This window comes from Oncorhynchus nerka, linkage group LG3 (assembly GCF_034236695.1).
Source record: "Oncorhynchus nerka isolate Pitt River linkage group LG3, Oner_Uvic_2.0, whole genome shotgun sequence".
Classification (NCBI taxonomy): Eukaryota; Metazoa; Chordata; class Actinopteri; order Salmoniformes; family Salmonidae; genus Oncorhynchus; species Oncorhynchus nerka.
This window is the reverse complement of record NC_088398.1, coordinates 16495488-16514176: the sequence shown is the minus strand read 5'-3', so window position 1 is coordinate 16514176 and position 18689 is coordinate 16495488. Positions and strand designations below refer to the sequence as shown.

The following is an 18689-nucleotide window of genomic DNA, read 5'->3' as shown; positions in this document are numbered from 1 at the left end:
GGCGAGTATAATTTCCTTCATATAATTGTGCAAATGTGGCCATTGTGCTCTTAATATGCCACAGTATGTGATTTATCAATCTGATTATTCTAGTAAGACACCTAAAATATGATTTACTGCATGAACTTAAAAAATTGGAAATAATTCAAAGAGTATGTAGTGCAAAAGGTTGTAAGTCTGGAACTTTCCCCAGTTGAGCCTGCCTAATGACGGGGCGGGGAAGACAAAGGACCCGTCCCGGACCTGCAGTATCTGGGTGAAAAGAACAACAGTGGCGACCCTGCCAAACACCCTACAATATAAAAGGGCATTGTACACATACAACATCAAGTCACACTTTGGATCAGATCTCCTCCCTGTAACATTATTCATGCATTAGGCCCATGGGAACATAACCTCTGTCACAGGCTTTCACTTTGGCCAATCTTGGGAGCCGAGGCTGATGTGAACATGGTTGCATTTGCTCTTCCCAAGTTTTTAATTACAAGGATGTTCAGGCATTTCGCTGCAAATTTGATACCTGATGAAAACTGTGTACGTGATAAATAAAATGTGATATTGCAGGAATCTTATTTGAAAAAGTAACACATGGAAATGGTGTTAAAACAAAGTATTGATAGCCATCATCCTTCTCAACCATGAATGCTGTGAGTTAACCACTACCTTCTTCTATGCTGTGTCATGAACTGCCAGTAAGTCTTGATTTAGAAAGAGATTTGTTTTTCTGCATTAAAGGTTGTGGCGGCGGTTGGCTTGGAACCAACCAAGCACTCTGTCTTTCTGCAGTTAGTTTCGTAAGACAGAATGGCCACAAATGAGCAGGAATTCTGACCGACAGAGGGCCTGTGGGTCAGCAGGAATTTACAGACCTACAGTGTGGAGAGGATTACACTCTCTGGCAGCGTCCCAAATTACACCCTATTCCCTTTACAGAGCACTACTTTTAACCAGGGCCCATAGGGTAGTAGTTTACTATACAGGGAATAGGGTGCCATTGGGGAAACATACTTTCTCTCTCTGTAGATAGTGAAATCTGGATCACATGGCAGACAGACACAGAAACCCAATCCCCAGATCACCTACTTTTTGTGGGCCTGCCCGGCCTTTGAGAGATCGATCAGGCAAGGCATAGCAGGGAGTGAAGCTGAAGCGAGGGGACATTGTGGTCCCATTGTCGATCTCAGTTCTCTCAGTAACCCATTCCCCTTGGCCCTAACTGTGTAGATCTGTAAGATGGAATCAATATAGTGTAATAAACCACCACTACCCTGATTATACCTATCCAGACTGTTCAGATCTGCAAACGTTGAAAGGTTAGGGCCCAGGAGGCCATGTATAGGATTTTTGGGGAAACCTAAACGTAGGGTCAGGGAATACAGTTTAGGTAAAGTTACATGTCAGTTATGTCCACATGATGAGTCATGGTTCAGAGTAGCTTGGAATAGTTGGGAGAGCTCTAATGTGGCAATCCTCTCAAAACAACATGTAAGCCTGGTGGCATCATAAGAAAGAGGTCTGTTTGGCTTCCAGATTTCAAAAGGACAACAATAACCACAGCCAACAACCAAATGAGAAACACATCTACTGCATGTTAGATTATCTGCACCATGACTCAAGAGCTTGCTACACTACCAAACGATCAATACATACAGTTGAAGTAGGAAGTTTACATACACTTGGGTTGGGGACATTAAAACTCATTTCACAACCACTCCACAAATTTCTTGTTAACAAACTATAGTTTTGCAAGTCGGTTAGGGCATCTACTTTGTGCATGACACAATTGTTTACAGACAGATTATTTCACTTATAATTCACTGTATCACAATTCCAGTGGGTCAAAAGTTTACATACACTAAGTTGACTGTGTCTTTAAACAGCTTGAAAAATTCCATAAAATGATGGCATGGCTTTAGAAGCTTCTGATAGGCTCATAGACATAATTTGAGTCAATTGGAGGTGTACCTGTGGATGTATTTCAAGACCTACCTACCTCAGTGCCTCAGTTTGCTTGACATCATGGGAAAATCAAAAGAAATCAGCCAAGACATCAGAAGAAAAAAAATTGTAGACCACATGTCTGGTTCATCCTTGGGAGCAATTTACAAACGCCTGAAGATACCATGTTCATCTGTACAAACAATAGTACGCAAGTATAAACACCATGGGACCACGCAGCCATCATTCCGCTCAGTAAGGAGACGCATTCTGTCTCCTAGAGATGAACGTACTTTGATGCAAAAAGTGCAAATGAATCCCAGAACAACAGCAAAGGAACTTGTGAAGATTCTGGATGAAACAGGTATAATAAAAGTATCTATATCCACAGTAAAACAAGTCCTAAATCGACATAACCTGAAAGGCCACTCAGCAAGGAACAAGCCACTGCTCCAAAACCGCCATTAAAAAGCCAGACTACGGTTTGCAACTGCACATGGGGACAAAGATGGTACTTTTTGCAGAAATGTCCTCTGGTCTGATGAAACAAAAATAGAACTGTTTGGCCATAATGACCATCATTATGTTTGGAGGAAAAAGGGGGAGGCTTGCAAGCCGATGAACACCATCCCAACCGTGAAGCACAGGGGTGGCAGCATCATGTTGTGGGGGTGCTTTGCTGCAGGAGGGACTGGTGCACTTCAAACTAGATGGCTTCATGAGGATGGAAAATGATCTGGATATATTGAAGCAACATCTCAAGACATCAGACAGGAAATTAAAGCTTGGTCACAAATGGGTCTTCCAAATGGACAATGACCCCAAGCATACTTTCAAAGTTGTGGCAAAATGGCTTACAGGCAAGGTATTGGAGTGGCCATCACAAAGTCCTGACCTCAATCCTATAGAAAATGTGTGGGTGCGAGCAAGGAGGCCTACAAACCTGACTCAGTTACACCAGCTCTGTCAGGAGGAATGGGCCAAAATTCACCCAACGCTTGTGGAAGGCTACCCGAAATGTTTGACCCAAGTTCAACAATTTAAAGGCAATTGCTACTAAATACTAATTGAGTGTGTGTAAACTTCTGAACCACTGGGAATGAGATGAAATAAATAAAAGCTGAAATCTTAAAATAAAAGTGGTGATCCTAAGTGACCTAAAACGGGGAATTTGTACTAGGATTAAATGTCAGGAATTGTGAAAAACTGAGTTTAAATGTATTTGGCTAAGGTGTATATAAACTTCCGACTTCAACTGTACATATACACACATAATGTTCAGAGTTCAAGCTCATTGTTACATTGTATTTAGACTGTATTTAGGATTAGGGTGAGGGATATGGTTAGGATTAGGGTTGCAAAGGGTCAGAAACTTTCTTGTAAATTTACAGAAATGTTCCATGGGAAGTTAAGCCCAGGAATTTGGGGAATTTTGCTTAAATTCATTTAAAAAAGTTGACTTATAACAGTACTTTTTTGTGGGATACACATAAGACAATTCTAGTTGTTGTGACATATTTTGGTTAAACTATCCCCAGTTCAATGGAATTGCAACCCTTCGCATGCACAGTGCACTCTTCCATCACATGTCCAGCTGATTCTCAAGATCTTGCACACTAATGAGATGCTATTGAGCCCACGCTACTACACTGTCTGAGCCAATGACTACATGCTTTCTGGTAAGTTTTGAATGCAATACTGGGTGGGGTAAATATATTTTATATGACATACATATTTTTTGTTAACTAGTAAGTAGTCACCTACAGCAAAGTGTGTTTAAATAATTTCTAACTTGTTAACAATTTCTGTTAGTTTTTGATACCATGTGGGTTTTTAGCTTGATTGAGCCTGCTATCTGAGGAGTGTTAATTCATTAATTTCATTTTAAAACATTTATCTTACAAAGGTGTTGTTTAATCTAACTGCTTATCTATTTATCTGTACATGGAATTGTACTTGTATTTTTTTTACAAATTTTTTCTTTACAGGAAAATGCCACGAGCACTATTTGATGTGTGGAGACATTTCACTGCAGCTAATGTAGATGGAAAAGCTGTGTACATTTGCAAATACTGTGCCAAATCATATGTGGAGAATGCAACAAAGATGCAGAATCATCTGGCCAAGTGCATAAAGTTCTCTCAGCACTCACATCAAGCAACCTCTGACAAAAGTCCCTCTACTTCTATTCGAGGTGAAAATGATGAATCAGATACCTTATCGATAACAACAGCTCATGGTCCTCCTAGAATCAGATGTTTTTTGACTCAATGGAGGAACGTAGTCAGAGAAATGCTGATGAATGTCTTGCTCGAGCTGTGTATGCAACTGGTTCACCTCTGATGCTCACAGGCAATGAGTATTGGCAGAGACTTCTGAATGCTCTTCCCCCAGAATACACCCCTCCAACCAGACATGCTTTATCTACTCATTTGCTGGTTGCAGAGTTCAACAGAGTTCAAGTGAAGGTCAAGCAAATCACAGAGAAAGCAGACTGTATTGCAATCATCTCTGATGGGTGGTCGAATGTTCGTGGGCAATGAATAATTAACTACATCATCTCCATCCCTCAACCAGTATTCTACATGACCACAGACACGGGACAACAGACACACCGGTCTCTACATTGCAGATGAGCTGAAGGCAGTCATTAATGACCTTGGACCACAGAAGGAATTTGCACTGGTGACAGACAATGCTGTGAACATCAAGGCTGCTTGGTCTAAAGTGGTCCTACCCTCATATCACACCCATTGGTTGTGTTGCTCATGCATTGAATCTGCTCCTCAAGCACATCATGGATACACTCTACAAAGGTATTTCAAGCTTTAGCAGCAATCTACCTCACCAAGCAAAGTGAGAAGAATAAGAGCACCACATTGAAGCTGTCCAATAACACCCGTTGGGGTAGTGTTGTCATCATGTTTGACAGTCTCCTGGAGGGGAAAGAGTCTCTCCAAGAAATGGCCATATCACAGTCTGCCGATATGGACAGCCCCATCAAGAGGATGTTCCTCGATGATGCATTTTGGGAGACAGTGGTAAGCAGCCTGAAACTCCTGAAACCTATAGCAGTTGCCATTGCACGGATTGAGGGAGACGATGCCATCTTGTCTGAAGTTCAGACTCTGCTTGCAGATGTAAGAGAAGAAATCCGTACTGCCCTGCCCACTTCACTGTTGCTTCAAGCAGAGGAAACTGCAGTTCTGAAATACATAAAAAGCGTGAAGACTTCTGCCTGAAGCCCATACACGCCGCAGTGTACATGTTGGACCCCAAGTATGCTGGCAAGAGCATCCTGTCTGGTGCAGATATCAACAAGGTCTATGGTGTCATCACTACCATGTTTCGCAACCTTGGCCTGGATGAGGGCAAGGTTCTTGGCAGTCTGGCGAAGTACACTTCCAAGCAAGGCATTTGGGATGGAGATGCAATATGGCAGTTGTGCCAACATATCTCAACAACCACCTGATGGAAGGGACTTTGTGGATCTGAGGCTCTTTCCCCTGTTGCCTCCATCCTCCTTCAAATCCCACCAACATCTGTCACCTCGGAGAGCAACTGGTCCTTTTTGGGAACACACACACCAGAGCACGCAACAGGCTGACCAATACAAGGGTTGAATTCTTTTTGGCCATCCAGGCAAATTTGAGGCTTTTTGAGCCTGACAACGAGCCATCCTCAACAAGTTTGGAAAATGACAGTGAAGATGAGGCCTCAGAGTCTGATGTTCAAGAGATGGACATTGAGGAGGTCCAGGGAGAAGACATGGAAGCCTGAGAGGAAGACAACCAAACCTTTCGTTTCTAGATGAATGTTGAAAACGTTTTGGGGAGATGCCATTCAATATTCCCTTTCTTTTGTTGGTCAGTGAATTCATCCCATGTGAAGAGACAACTGATTTAATTCAAGTTCAAATTAGTTATTTACATTTCTTTTGGAAGGATTTCATAATTTGCAATTATGTATACTTATGATAAAGTTTATGTTTGTCTCCATATGATATGATAAATATATAATACTATTAATTTGCATATATTTAAATTAATTCCAATATATTCCCGTTAATTCCCACGGAAAATTTCCACCTCTGAATATTCCCCAAAATGTGCAACCCCAATCCTAGTTTGGATTAGGGTTACTGCAAGTAGTTACACTGTACTTACATTATAGCTACAGTGTAATTTCAAGAGCACCTTCAGACAGTATTCATAATCAATGTACATAAGAAAAAAAACTGTTGCATGGTTACAAAAATCATTTATTGAAAAAAAATGCAGATCAAATAAAATGTGAAATTCTTCCAAAAACACAAAAAAGCAACAGCTTATAAAACTCAATTTTATTGGATTAATATTATTCTGTTTAATTTCCAATTTTAACAACAGTTTATTCATGTAATAATTGATCTGTAGTTTACAAAATATACAACATTCTAGCCTCAAACTCAACTCAGGACCTCAAAGACAGTTCCTTTGTTTTTTTCCATTGTTCCTCTCTAATCAGTGACTGATTTAGACCTGGGACACTAGGTGGGTGCAGTTCATTATCAGGTAACACAGAAAACCAGCAGTCTCCAGACCTCGTAGGGTAAGAGTTGAATACCCCTGATCTAGAACATAAGTAAACATCTAAACTGAATTTTAAGGAACTGGACAACCTATTAATCCATCTTTTGACAGACCAGTCTAGAATCTTGTGGTCCCTATTTTCATGCTTTACACTGGGTGGCCCTTTAAGTCTATCATAGTCGTTCTGATCAATATTGATAGTACTTCATTTATAAAATATTATAATATTCACTTTAGCTTTCTTTCAACTACAATAGTAATGCAATAAAACAGAGACAAGCTCATGTACAGTACTGCACATCAGATCTACAACAACATAAAGCTGTGCATTGGAGCCCCATGCAAACAATATAGAACACTTTGTGATTAAATAAACAAAATCATAGCATATAGTCAGACTTTATTTCCTGAAAATGGAGTAAAAGCCCATACCTCTTGTTCGTTACTCATATATATATTGATTAGTAAACTATTTTACTAAGTCATGGTGATATTATTCACCAATAGTTACATAAACAGAAATGCTTCAAAAATGATTTTGTAATATCCTTTCTTGACATGTTAGTAATCTTTTCTCTGAAGATTAAAATAAATGTATTAAGAGGCATTATAAATCAAAGAATAAAAACCTGTAAAGGTTGAACAACAGCATAGACGAGATCTAAATACCCAGAGCTTTGCAAAATAAACTGGAATGCGTTCGAAATGGTACCCTATTCCTTATATAGTGCACTACTTTTGTCCAGGGCCCATAGGGCTTTGGTCAATAGTGTACTATTTAGGATACATACCACCTGGAGAGGAGAGTCCCTTGGAGCCAAATTTTGTCATCCTTGGCCGATGTTACTCATTGCACTATATCAAGGAGTCTGATCCACTGTATCCTACGACATGGAATATATAATATGTAATAATCAAATATAACACTGACAGTAAGACAGCATGAGGCATCAATTCCATGTGGACAAGTATTAAAAAGTTTTTAAAAATAAAAGAACAACAATTATTTCCTAAATTTATTATCATCAGCAAGAGCAGCTAATAAATATTCCAAAGCAACAAAAATGATTGGCACATGCTTTTGTACATTGATTAATCTTTCCAATTATTGCAACTATTAAAGTACAAATAACTGGATACATATACAAGGACAATGATAAATTAAGGTGAAAGATAAACATATATTATTTGGCTGCCTATGACGATTCTAATCAGACTGCAAGATGTTCTGGAATCATTCTGGAAGATTCTTTATTGTCCTTGTGAGAGCGATGATGCTGCTTGTATAGTACCAAGTCTACCGTTCACTTGGACTGTTTTTGTGGGGGCATTGACCTGAATAAAATAGATGAAACATGAAAACCAGTGTTATTTTTGTACCAATTAAAAAATGCCTGACATTGAGTTAAAAGTTAAGAGTTCAGATCATGCAAGAAGTAGACTATTTTGTGAAGAATGGAAGTGTTTTTATTGTATTTGTCTCATTGGTTAATCTAAAGGAACAATACATTGCTCAAGCTGCACAGCCCCACAGACTGTGGAACTACGTGATGGAATCTTGGTCTCCAACTAGCACAGAATGTCTCCCAGGAGTTGTTTGTTCCGTCACAGACATGTTGCAACAAAAGACAAGGTAATACTAGGTGAGGAATGGTGGGTAGTCGCCTGGCTGGTGAGTTCCCATGTGAGTGCATGCACAAAAAGGCATTTATGATCACCTCCATTTGCTCTATCTGAAAACGTGGAATTGACAACCTGTAACTTGATGACTAAACTCGCTCCCAGTAACGGTCTCCCTCTTTTGTGGTGTTGCTAATGTATTATTAGTGTGGTATCCTGCAGTACAGAAGATACTCTACCTTCTTCAGGCGCTCAGCTGCAGAGCCAGATCGGATGGCCTCCAGCACTGCATCCCGGGCCAGAGCGGGATTCCCCCCAGCCCCCGGGGGCTGCCCCATCATAGTGGGCTTGGGCTGAGTGGAGGGAGGGGCAGGAGGAGGGAGCATAGAGGGGGGTGGAGGTGGCGGAGGCACAAATGGAGGAGGGGGAGGCATGGCAGGGAAGGAATCACACAGAGCTCTGTTCTCCTCCTCAGTCTTCCTGAACTTGTCAAGCTCCTCTGCAGCCTGGGATATGGTCTGTGGAGCGTAGAGAGGGGAACAATGGCAGTCCAGATACATAGACCCACTTGACAGCTGCTTCCACATGCACGCACACAACTTCCCTCTTATACCTTGTTAACCCCAGTGGTTTACTAGGCAGCAAAACAAAGGTTAAAAGGCATTTCAAACAGCTTTGCTCTAAGTTAAGCTGTCGCTAGCCTGGATCTACTTTAGCTCCACCAACTGAATTTAACAGGTAGCTAAGGAATAGAATCAAGAACTCCCATCAAACATTCCATTCTTTTTTATCAAACCTAAATTCCACGTTATTGCCCTGAGAACCTGATTTAGTAATGCACATTTCTGAGATTCCTGCTGGTGAGCTGGGCAGGAACCTTCTAGAGCTCACCACATCGGGCCTCCCTCACAACTACACATTTCCTCCTCTCATTTCACCATGGTCCTTACATGAAAACAAACCACATCACATTCAAGAGGAATGCAAATAGACTCATATATAATAAACATAGTGCTGCTTGTTCTCCTGAAATGAGCTATTCAGTGACATGCAACAGATCCCCTGTGCTACGTCAAGACATTGCAAAACCAAAGCAAAACCCCGTCTGGCTCTTGGCTATAGCTTACCTTCCTTAGCCCTGCAGAGTTACTTTGGCCTCTAATGGCTGCCAGTAGCGCACATCGCTCATTCTCTTCCTCGACAAAGGACGATTTCTTCAAAGTGCTGCTTGCACTTGAGTCCGATATCTAGTCCGACAGGGAAAATAGAAACCAAATCCCTACATTACACCCATTATGAGTAGCTGTAGACTTCCACTTAAAAAACAAAACAAACAGTGATCTTTGTGAAGTTAGCGTGACAGTCTCTTTAGCTCACCTTTCTGAGCCTCTCCTTCCCATCCCCACACTGGATGGCCGACATCAGAGTGGTGTGTAGCGACGTGTCCATCTGGACCGACTTCATGATCACAGGCTTGAACTTCTTCACCGGCCCAAACAGACTGACCTGCTGGGGCTCTGGGAGGTCGTTGCTGGCAGCAGCTGCAGCCAATCGTGGTGGTTCAGGCTTCTTTGCCAGGGCTGGATAACCTTTTGGACCTACTGTCTCTGATCTGCTCTGTGCAGATGGTGGACCCTGCGAGGGCTTGGAGATGGCAGGTACCTGTTTAGTGGCGGATTGTGGTGCTGGTGGTGGAGGTGTAATTGGTGTCTGCTGTCTGGGACTGGGACTGTTGGACCCATGCTGCTTAGTGTTATTGGCCACTGTATCAGAGTCCAGTGACTTGGAGCTCCCTCCTCCACCTCGCAGGATAGAACTGCTCCTATAACCACTCCGGTCCACTCCTTGCATCGACTCACCAGAGACCACCTGTTTCTCTGCTGAGAGGTAGTCAGGGTAACATTTAGCACCGGCGTGATAGGACCCAGACCCAGAGCTGCTCTCCTTCTTCACTGTAGTAGATGTACCAGAGGACCGCTGTGGATTTACATGAAAGGATCGACCCTCTTTCTGATAGCCGTAACTGCCAGGTGGCTTTCTCACGGGGACAGACAACTCTGCTGTTACTTCTTGGATGTTGTCAGCTTTGGCCATGGTGGGCTTCACAGCGTATTTAGCAATGGCAGAAGCTACATACTGACTGGATGTTCTCCTGGACGGCTTGAGGAAAGAAAGGTTTCTTTTCTGATCTTGGAGAATACCAGTGTTGAATTTCATAGGCTGCTGCTGCTGCACAGGCATCTCTGAAACTGGAACTGGGGCCTTGCCCTCTGCTTCCTGTGAGACGTCCTTTGTTACCTCAACATCTTTGCATGTTTCCTTAGGTGTCATCTTGGCTACAGGTTCAGAGGCCTTAGGTGTTGCCTTGGCTGCAGGTGAGTCAGAGGCTACGACCCGTGGGGTGGTTTTAGGGACCTCAGGCTCTGGGCTTTGGGTCTTTGTGAAAGGGACAGGCCCTCTACTAGTGGGGACCGAAGGTGCAGAAGTGTCCTGCTTCTCTGTGGAGCTCCAGAAGGCTTTGGCTTTTCCCAGGAGTGGTGAGACAGAGTCATCTTTGTTGATCCCAGACTCAGAGGAACCGCCAAACTTGTTTCGGGCGATGGGCACTTTGACCATGTTACCCTGATCGTCAATTCTAATGGCACCTGCTGTCAGAGTGGCTGTGGCCTCTGCTGGCTTCTGAGGCTGGGTTGCAACTAATGGCTTGGGAGGGACGATAGTGAATGTCGTCATACCGAATCGAGAGACTGGGCTACAGGTGATATTCATTTGTGACTGTGAGGCAGCGTGACCTCTATAGGTAGGAACCTCTTCCTCAGGGGACTTGGAATGGCTCTCTGGGACAGCGAGAGAGCTGTTGACAGGTGAGGCTTTCCTCTCAGCGGACTCCCATCTTTGAACTTCTACTTTAGTCTTAGAGACCACTGCTGTATGGTCTTTCCCCGTGGTGCCATTGGCAAGCTTCTTCCCTGGTGATTTGAGGCGCTGCGCGGGCTGTGGTTGAGCAGAGCTGACTTTGCTGGAACCGTCAGACGTACAGGCGTTGTTGTTTTTGTTCTGTATGCCGCCAACACTTGAATGATGATGACTGTGGTTCAGGTCTTTATTGTCTGTTGTTTGAGAGCTACTCATTAGTGTGGCTTGGTGATCCGTCATGCTCTGTGTCTCGTAGTCCTCCAGGACTTCATCTATGGCTGTGACTGGGACCTCCATATCCACCACAGACACGGGGATGTCATTGCTCTCAGTGGACATCACGTAGGGGTGCTCTTGCACTGAAACCGCATCTATGTGACTTATATCTAGTGGACATGGACAAATGAAAATACATGTGTTAGCCGGCCTCCTTACTGACTATACAACAAATATTTATTTTGGTCCTGTGCATCCATTGTGGTTTCCAGGATGTCTCCAGTATGTCATTCATGTGCATTTGATGGACAATAAAACTTGTTTTCTTTGAATTTGTGTTCTACTGAAAGCTCACTTGCTAGATCAGCATCCAGATCAGCCAGAGTCTGGTTGAGCTGAGCGGTGAGCTCGGAGTCCTCATCATAGATGCCCTTTGTTTTGCCCGCTTTGTCATTGTGGCTGATATGACTGCTGTGTCTAAGGGGGAGGGGGTAATACAAGTTAAGTTTTGAACTGTTCTGCAGGTAGCATAAAAGGAGAACTCAAGTTAACTCAAAAATGTGAAAATTACATTTAGATGATGGTGGAGTCTGCTGCCCTTGAAATATTTATTCATAGTACTTGTGTTTGAGTTTATATTTCTTTCACACTTAGTTCAAGATGTCCACTGAGCATTCCTCTGTTTTATTCATGTGTTTATTTTCTAAACTAAAAAAGGCATGGGGGTTATATCCCTGCTCTTCTTGGCCAAGCCAAAGAGAACCCTCCTCCTGCATACTAGGTAGAGCCTATTTTCCTGAGAAAACCCCCAGAGCCCTCACTTTAGAGGCCAGCAGATTTAAGTGACACTGCAGACTTTGGAAGGTAGCCCCTTAGCTTCAACACATGTTGACTGCAGTGACTCAGTCAAGAAGCACTGTTGGCGCAGTAAAACAGGCCTTTAAAAACAAGCCGGTGCAGAAACGTGCAAGACGTGAGATAGCTGACTAAATAGTGAGAGACGCGAGGCAGAACTGAGAACTGGGAGCGAGGAGGGAGTTGGTAAATCATAGGGAGGATCTGACTCGTTGGTTGACTGGGCCATCTAAGACTAGGTAACCTTCCAATGAGAACAGCAGATTTAGCTAGGGTCTGCAACTAGTAGTAGTAAGTGCATACGGGTAGGATAACTAAGAATGAATAATTGAAAAGCAGTGCTAAATGTGCACCCTGAACATTGCCATGATAACGCAGTGAGCAGAGCAGGTGAGTGGCAATACAGTTAGAGTACCTGTGTCTGGAGCCCCACGTGGCACAGCCCTCGTCACTATCACTAGAACAGTCCTTGGTGAGGGGATGGATCATGGGGTGAGAGGAGCCAGAAGAGTCCAGGGAGAGGCTCCCGTTAGGGGAGGTAGGGTGAGTGGTGTCGGAGGCCGAGGGGGAGCTGACCAGGCCAGAGTCCTCAGCCATGCCCTCGGAGGCTGCATAGCCCTGATCCTGGAAGCTGCCACTGCTGCCCATAGATAAAGTCTCCTCTTCCTCTGTGTCTGGGGTCTGGGGTCCTGCCACAGAGAGCTGCCGAGAGTGCAGCCAAGCTGGGGTCCGGGTAGAGGGGTGGTAGACATGATCATCATCAACAACAATCATCAGTATTATTATCAGTATGATCGACTGACAGAAGAAAGCTGTATAATGAATCAAAATAAGCTAATATAGTTCATGTTATCTGTGGTCTATTGAGAAGAACAGTTCACAGCAACAGCATGTGCATGAGAGGGATGCAGTGAAGGGGAAGAGTGAGAGAAATATTATTATACAATGTTAGCTAGACATACATTCGGAGACACACACACACTTGTGGCTCAATGACACCTCTACGCTGATGGGCAGGCTTAAACATACCTTATGATCCTGTACTCAGTATTTGCCATGAACGATATTGACATGTTGCATCATATACCATAGTCCAATGGTCTCCCACTTGGCTTTGGAGCAAAACATTTAGATTGTATAACGTCTCACTTATCATCAAGCCAAAAGCAGGAGCATTAATGTATATTCCATTTCTTAGGTTTACAGTATTATCCAGCCAGCATGCAGAGCATATCACTGAGAAGTTGTTAGAGAGATGATTTAAAGCCCCCTAACCCCTGAGTGACCTTGGCTCCAATATGTGAGTGAGTGAGTGAGTGAGTGAGTGAGTGAGAGAAAGAGAGAGAAAGAAAGAAAGAGCGAGAAAGAGAGAAAGAGAGAGAAAGAGAGAGAGATGGGCCTGTCAACTTCAGGCAGAGCTGTAATGGTGAAGAGAGCCTGTTCCTGGAGATACAGTGACTCACACAGTGGCCTTCCCAACCCTTTCCCAGCACTGGCTTAGTCATGCCAGCTGCGACCACAGCCAGCACACACACACTCTTCCTAATCACCAGACACACACTGACGTTACCCAAAACAGCCAAAAACACTCTCGCACACAACCTCAAGCACATGCACAGTATATCCTTATCCAAAACTAAATCTTACACAAACAATGAACTCATGCTTGCTCCCATCACATAAACCCAAACCATGCACAAACCAAGTCAAGACACTCTGGCAGTAACTCTCTCTCTGTGCCAGTAACAATCTTACCCACATCCAGTCATAGACATCTATCATCTCTCTTTCCACAACATACTGAAACACACTAAGCCACATTACCAGCACACACAGAACAAAATCCCAATCACAAATCATTTCCTCATGGCCTCAATAAACAAGTGGTCTTTAAAGTCTTTAATGTTAAATGAAATGATAAAATATTAATGTTTTCATGCTTGTCCATTTCAAGGAAATCCTTGATGTCAATGATCTGTCATGCTAATTTTGCACTTGTGATGATAAACACATTTTTAAAGTGCTTTTTTGTACAATATAACAATTAAAAACCCATATGAATGCTGATATTGACAAAGGCACTTAAAGGAGGGCTGAATATCTGGATAGGCCAATACAGAATAGTTATTTATTTCACTCACTCACACATCCAACTTAAAAGCTAAAAACATGTAAACAAGAGTGTCTTCTATATAGATATCATAACTTCTCTCCACTGATATGTTGTCGCAGTGAAGCTGCTTCTCACAAACCCACTAATACTAACCAATGTCCCAGGATTTCATCTCAAAAAAAGGATGAACCCTCCCACATAAAAAAGTGTCATTGATTTATTGGTCACTCCTTAATGGAGACAACCAATCAGCATGCAGAGAAAAAAACAGCCTGGTTTCTAGATACTAACCATTACAAACACTAAGCAATAATATAGAAATCTATACCACCACATCATTGATTTGGAGATATCGTATGACTTTCCTTATACCCTCATTTCAAAATGTCTCCATCAATCACTCCACGCTCAATACATGTATGGCTATCTCATCTGCACTTAAACAGCCTACTGAACACACACATTCCTGTCCCCATCAGCCCTCACACATCAATCTCCTCTTAGTTCTCTACTGTACCAACCACTTTATAACTAGCTGAAATACAAAACGGCTTATAGTTTATACTGTATATACAGACATTTATAAAAACAAGCCACAAACACAAGGAAAAGGAAGCCCCATTCCACAATAGAGGGATTTGAAAGCGCAGAGATGGGAAAGAAAGTCAGTTCAAGGGGCAGTTCTAAGAACAGAATAAGAAGGATGGAAGGAGCAGAGGTCCAGCAGGAAGGGACGAAGGTGTAGAAGAAGCGAGGGAGGAGAGGAAGACAGTGAGAGGACGGCAGGCCAGAGAAGTCTGTCTGTCTGTTCACCGAGGCTTGGAGAACGGGAAACGGACAGGGGCACAGCAGTAGACTGTGGAGGGGAGAGGCAGAGAGGGGGAAAAGAAGACATAAGATAGAACTAGGACAGGATAGATAAAGGTTTTCTGGAGCCCTGGAGAAAGAAGTTGCCGTTATCGCAGCCTGACAACAGAAACATAAAATCACAGCCCTTTACAGACAGCAGGAGATAAAAAAACATGGGATGAAAACCTCACATTACTTTTGAACAGAGCCCTATAGGCCCTGGTCAAAAGAAGAGCATTATATAGAGAATAGGGTACCATTTGGGATACAAGGGAACTTTACTGTCACAACTGACTTTCAGCATTGGGCTCAGCTTGCCTATCAGCCTGGCTGTTATAAAGGCGGCCTCATAACTGTTTAACTGACTGCAAAGGAGATGAACCACGTGGAAAGCCTGGATAGAATGTCCACATGAGCTGGACTACACATTAAGAGGGAAAACTGTGATACACACAGAGATTGATTTCAATATGTTAGTCATTTAGCAGAAGCTCTGAACCAGAGCAACTTACAGTACATGGTACTGGTCCCCTCTGGGACTCAAACCCACAACCTTGGCATTGCAAGCACCATGCTCTACCAACTGAGCCACACGGGACATTCAACAACAACTATGAAGTTCAGGGAGGGAAGCAGCACTGAAAAAGGAGAGGAGTTAGAGGAAGACATGAAGGTTGGAAGGAGAGTGGCTGGCTGCCGGAGGGAAAGGCAGCCCAACAGTAGAGGTCAGCTTGGATGAAAGACCTACACTGAGGGGCCTCCTCCATGTGGTTCTCTGGTGAGGCATCGGGGGAGTCTGGGTCTGAGGGAGGGGGAGGGTACGGCGGGGGTGAGGGGATGACTAACTGGGGGAGCTCCCGTACTGGGGTTCGCAGAGGTTTGAGTGGCACTGGACGCTCAGCACCTAAAGAAAAGGAAGGATGCAGCAACACTGGGTGTTAGAATGGGGGAAATCAAATCGGCTTGAGAAAGTTTCATTGAAAAACACAAGTTCTGTATGATCATTCAAATAAAATCAAACAGGAAATACAACTGTTAAAAATAATATTGCCTTTGTTCATCATACTGTGCAGAATGAAATTACTTTTTTGAAAACAAACAATAAACAAAATACACAAGTTAATCAATGAATGGCTACATTAACAAATTACTGAAAGCTGCTTATAATGCTTAATGAATGTGGGGAAAGTACAGTAAAGCTACTCGCTTGAAGGGAAGCTTCTCAGTGACAATTGTGTTGCTTGCTGATCAGAGTCTCTAATCAGAGCCCCTTAAACAGAGCAGAGCAGAGATCACATCAGACTCTATGCCCCAGACTCCAGCTAAGGGAGATAGAAATGGAGCTTCACAAAACACTCCAGGCCAGGGCCGGACTACCCCATTTGGGGCCCGTTTTAGAAAAACGGATTCGTTTTTTAAGAAAACAGCTAACTTCCTGCATTTCAACACATTCTGTAAAGCTATTCTACACATTTTGTCATGAGTCTGAGAATATGTTGCAATTGTAAAGCTAATTTCCTGCAATTCCACACTTTTTGTCATGGGTCAGAGAAAAATGTTGCTGCTTGATAGCTAATCTCATGCTATTGTTCACATTTTGCCATGAGGCTGAGAGAAAATGTTGCAGTTTTAACCTTTTCACCCGTGAGTTCCAAATATCGATGATGGTCGCCCCAGCGTGATTTGTTATGCACCCGATGTTAGAATGCACTGTTCCAAAATATGATTGATGCGCAACAGGACAGTTAACCCACACTGCCTGCTAATTATCTATAGGCTGTTTCAACTTGTCAATTTCAAATGATTTTCTAACAGTTTGAGTTGAGGTGTGTTCCGCCGCCTCATTAATTCACATAAAAGTAGCCCATTTCACTGTAGCAGACAATTTATGTTTGAGGCTTTACTGAGCCGGACAAACCTCTCTCTTCGAGGAGAGCCCAAGCACCTCCCCAGTGTTTCCACAGATCAAATATGCAGATATTTGCGCAGTCTTACACAAACCTTTTCTCCCTGGCACATTTCCTGGCTGGCGCTCGCATTGCCTTCATTGTTGTTTTCCTTACAAATAATAACTTTGGACATGTGTGCGTTCCTACCAAAGTAAGTGCCTTATTTTCTGTATATCGTGTTGTCTTTTCTACTGCAGCATACAGTATGTATGTATTGAGCATAATGTATTTACAGTTTTATTCATGTTTTCAAGTATTGGTGACAAGTAATGCATTCTGATTATTGCATAGATTGTAATGGACACCTTTGATGTATGTAAAATACTTTTTTGAAGGTTGTACTGATTATGATGAGCTAATGCTAAGCTATTTGCCAGCTATGTGTGATGCCATGTTTGTTGACATTATACAATGCATTCTGGGTGTCACGTAAACATCTGTCAAAATATGTTATAATGAGGAGAAGGAATGGTTCACAAATCTTTCGAGTAAACTTCTGGAATTGAATGAAGGGAAGTGAATGACCATAGACAACATAACCCCTTCAACATGCATACTGCAAACAGACCAAACTCATCTTGCCTCCTCTTATTATCTTTGGTTGACGCGAAAAAACAAAACAGTGTGGCGTGCACACACTACCCATCGTTGGATTACATTAGATTTTTAGAAAGCGTTTTACTCAATTATTTAGATCAATGGTGAGCTCACCCTTGATGTGATGAATTGTAAATAGTTATTTCTAGGGGGTTCCAATTCACATTGTGGTTTCTGTTAGCTAAATATGACTGCTTGTGTTACGTCAAATCTTTCCTCTACCTTTATTTAACTAGGCAAGTCAGTTAAGAACAAATTCTTATTTTCAATGACGGCCTAGGAACTGCACTAGGACTAATGTAGCCTACATTTTCCGTTTTTTTATTTTACCTTTATTTAACTAGGCAAGTCAGTTAAGAACAAATTCTTATTTTCAATGACGGCCTAGGAACTGTGGGTTAACTGCCTGTTCAGGGGCAGAACGACAGATTTGTACCTTGTCAGCTCGGGGATTTGAACTTGCAACCTTCCGGTTACTAGTCCAATGCTAGTCCAATGCTCTAACCACTAGGCTACCCTGCCGCCCCAACACACATACATTGCATGATTGTGTTATGCTGTCGCTACTTCTGTGAATATCTGAACATTGCATCCAAAAATAAACTGGTCACATTCAGGACATAACTTTGTAAGGACTGTGTTTGTGCAAAATGTCTCTGTGAAAAAACAGTGTGGCCAGCTCAAACGCTGACTGTTGCATCAATCGAAACATCAAGGGGGTTTCAGAACAGTAGGCCACTTGACAAAACAAGAATCTCCATATCTGGTGTTTTATGTAGAAGTGTATAATCACAATTAGTCAACTTTAGATTTTCAGAATATTGTCATCTTGGATTTCCATATTAAAAGGGAGTCTGCTTTGACTCATATCAGTGATCACATACATAGTATGAGCACACAGCGGCAATAAACTCAGAAACATTCAGAGAAATCCTACAGAAATACTGATGGCAATGGGTGGACTGGAGCTGAACGGCCTGCCACGGGAGTGTAACTGTGTGTGTTGGTCCTAAATAGCACCCTATTACCTATATAGTGCACTACTTTTGACCTGGGCCCATAGGG

The 18689-nt window shown here is 42.7% G+C and overlaps 1 protein-coding gene across 9 annotated transcripts in view; it reads right to left on the bottom strand.

Moving 5' to 3' along the window:
* Positions 1 to 6259: 6259 nt before the first annotated feature.
* LOC115102771 (protein cordon-bleu-like) overlaps positions 6260 to 18689 on the bottom strand; it is a 68618-nt gene continuing 56188 nt past the window's right edge. For 8 of the 9 annotated variants that reach the window (XM_029623056.2, XM_029623063.2, XM_029623071.2 and 5 more), the window contains 7 exons: positions 15827 to 15982; positions 12532 to 12838; positions 11617 to 11738; positions 9507 to 11431; positions 9257 to 9376; positions 8369 to 8647; positions 6260 to 7844 (listed from right to left, as the gene is read on the bottom strand). In XM_029623056.2, coding sequence (XP_029478916.2) covers positions 7761 to 7844; positions 8369 to 8647; positions 9257 to 9376; positions 9507 to 11431; positions 11617 to 11738; positions 12532 to 12838; positions 15827 to 15982 — 2993 coding nt within the window. In that variant the 3' untranslated portion in view covers positions 6260 to 7760. The remainder of the gene's footprint in view (positions 7845 to 8368; positions 8648 to 9256; positions 9377 to 9506; positions 11432 to 11616; positions 11739 to 12531; positions 12839 to 15826; positions 15983 to 18689) is intronic. The other variant, XM_065008939.1, reaches the window with a different exon arrangement.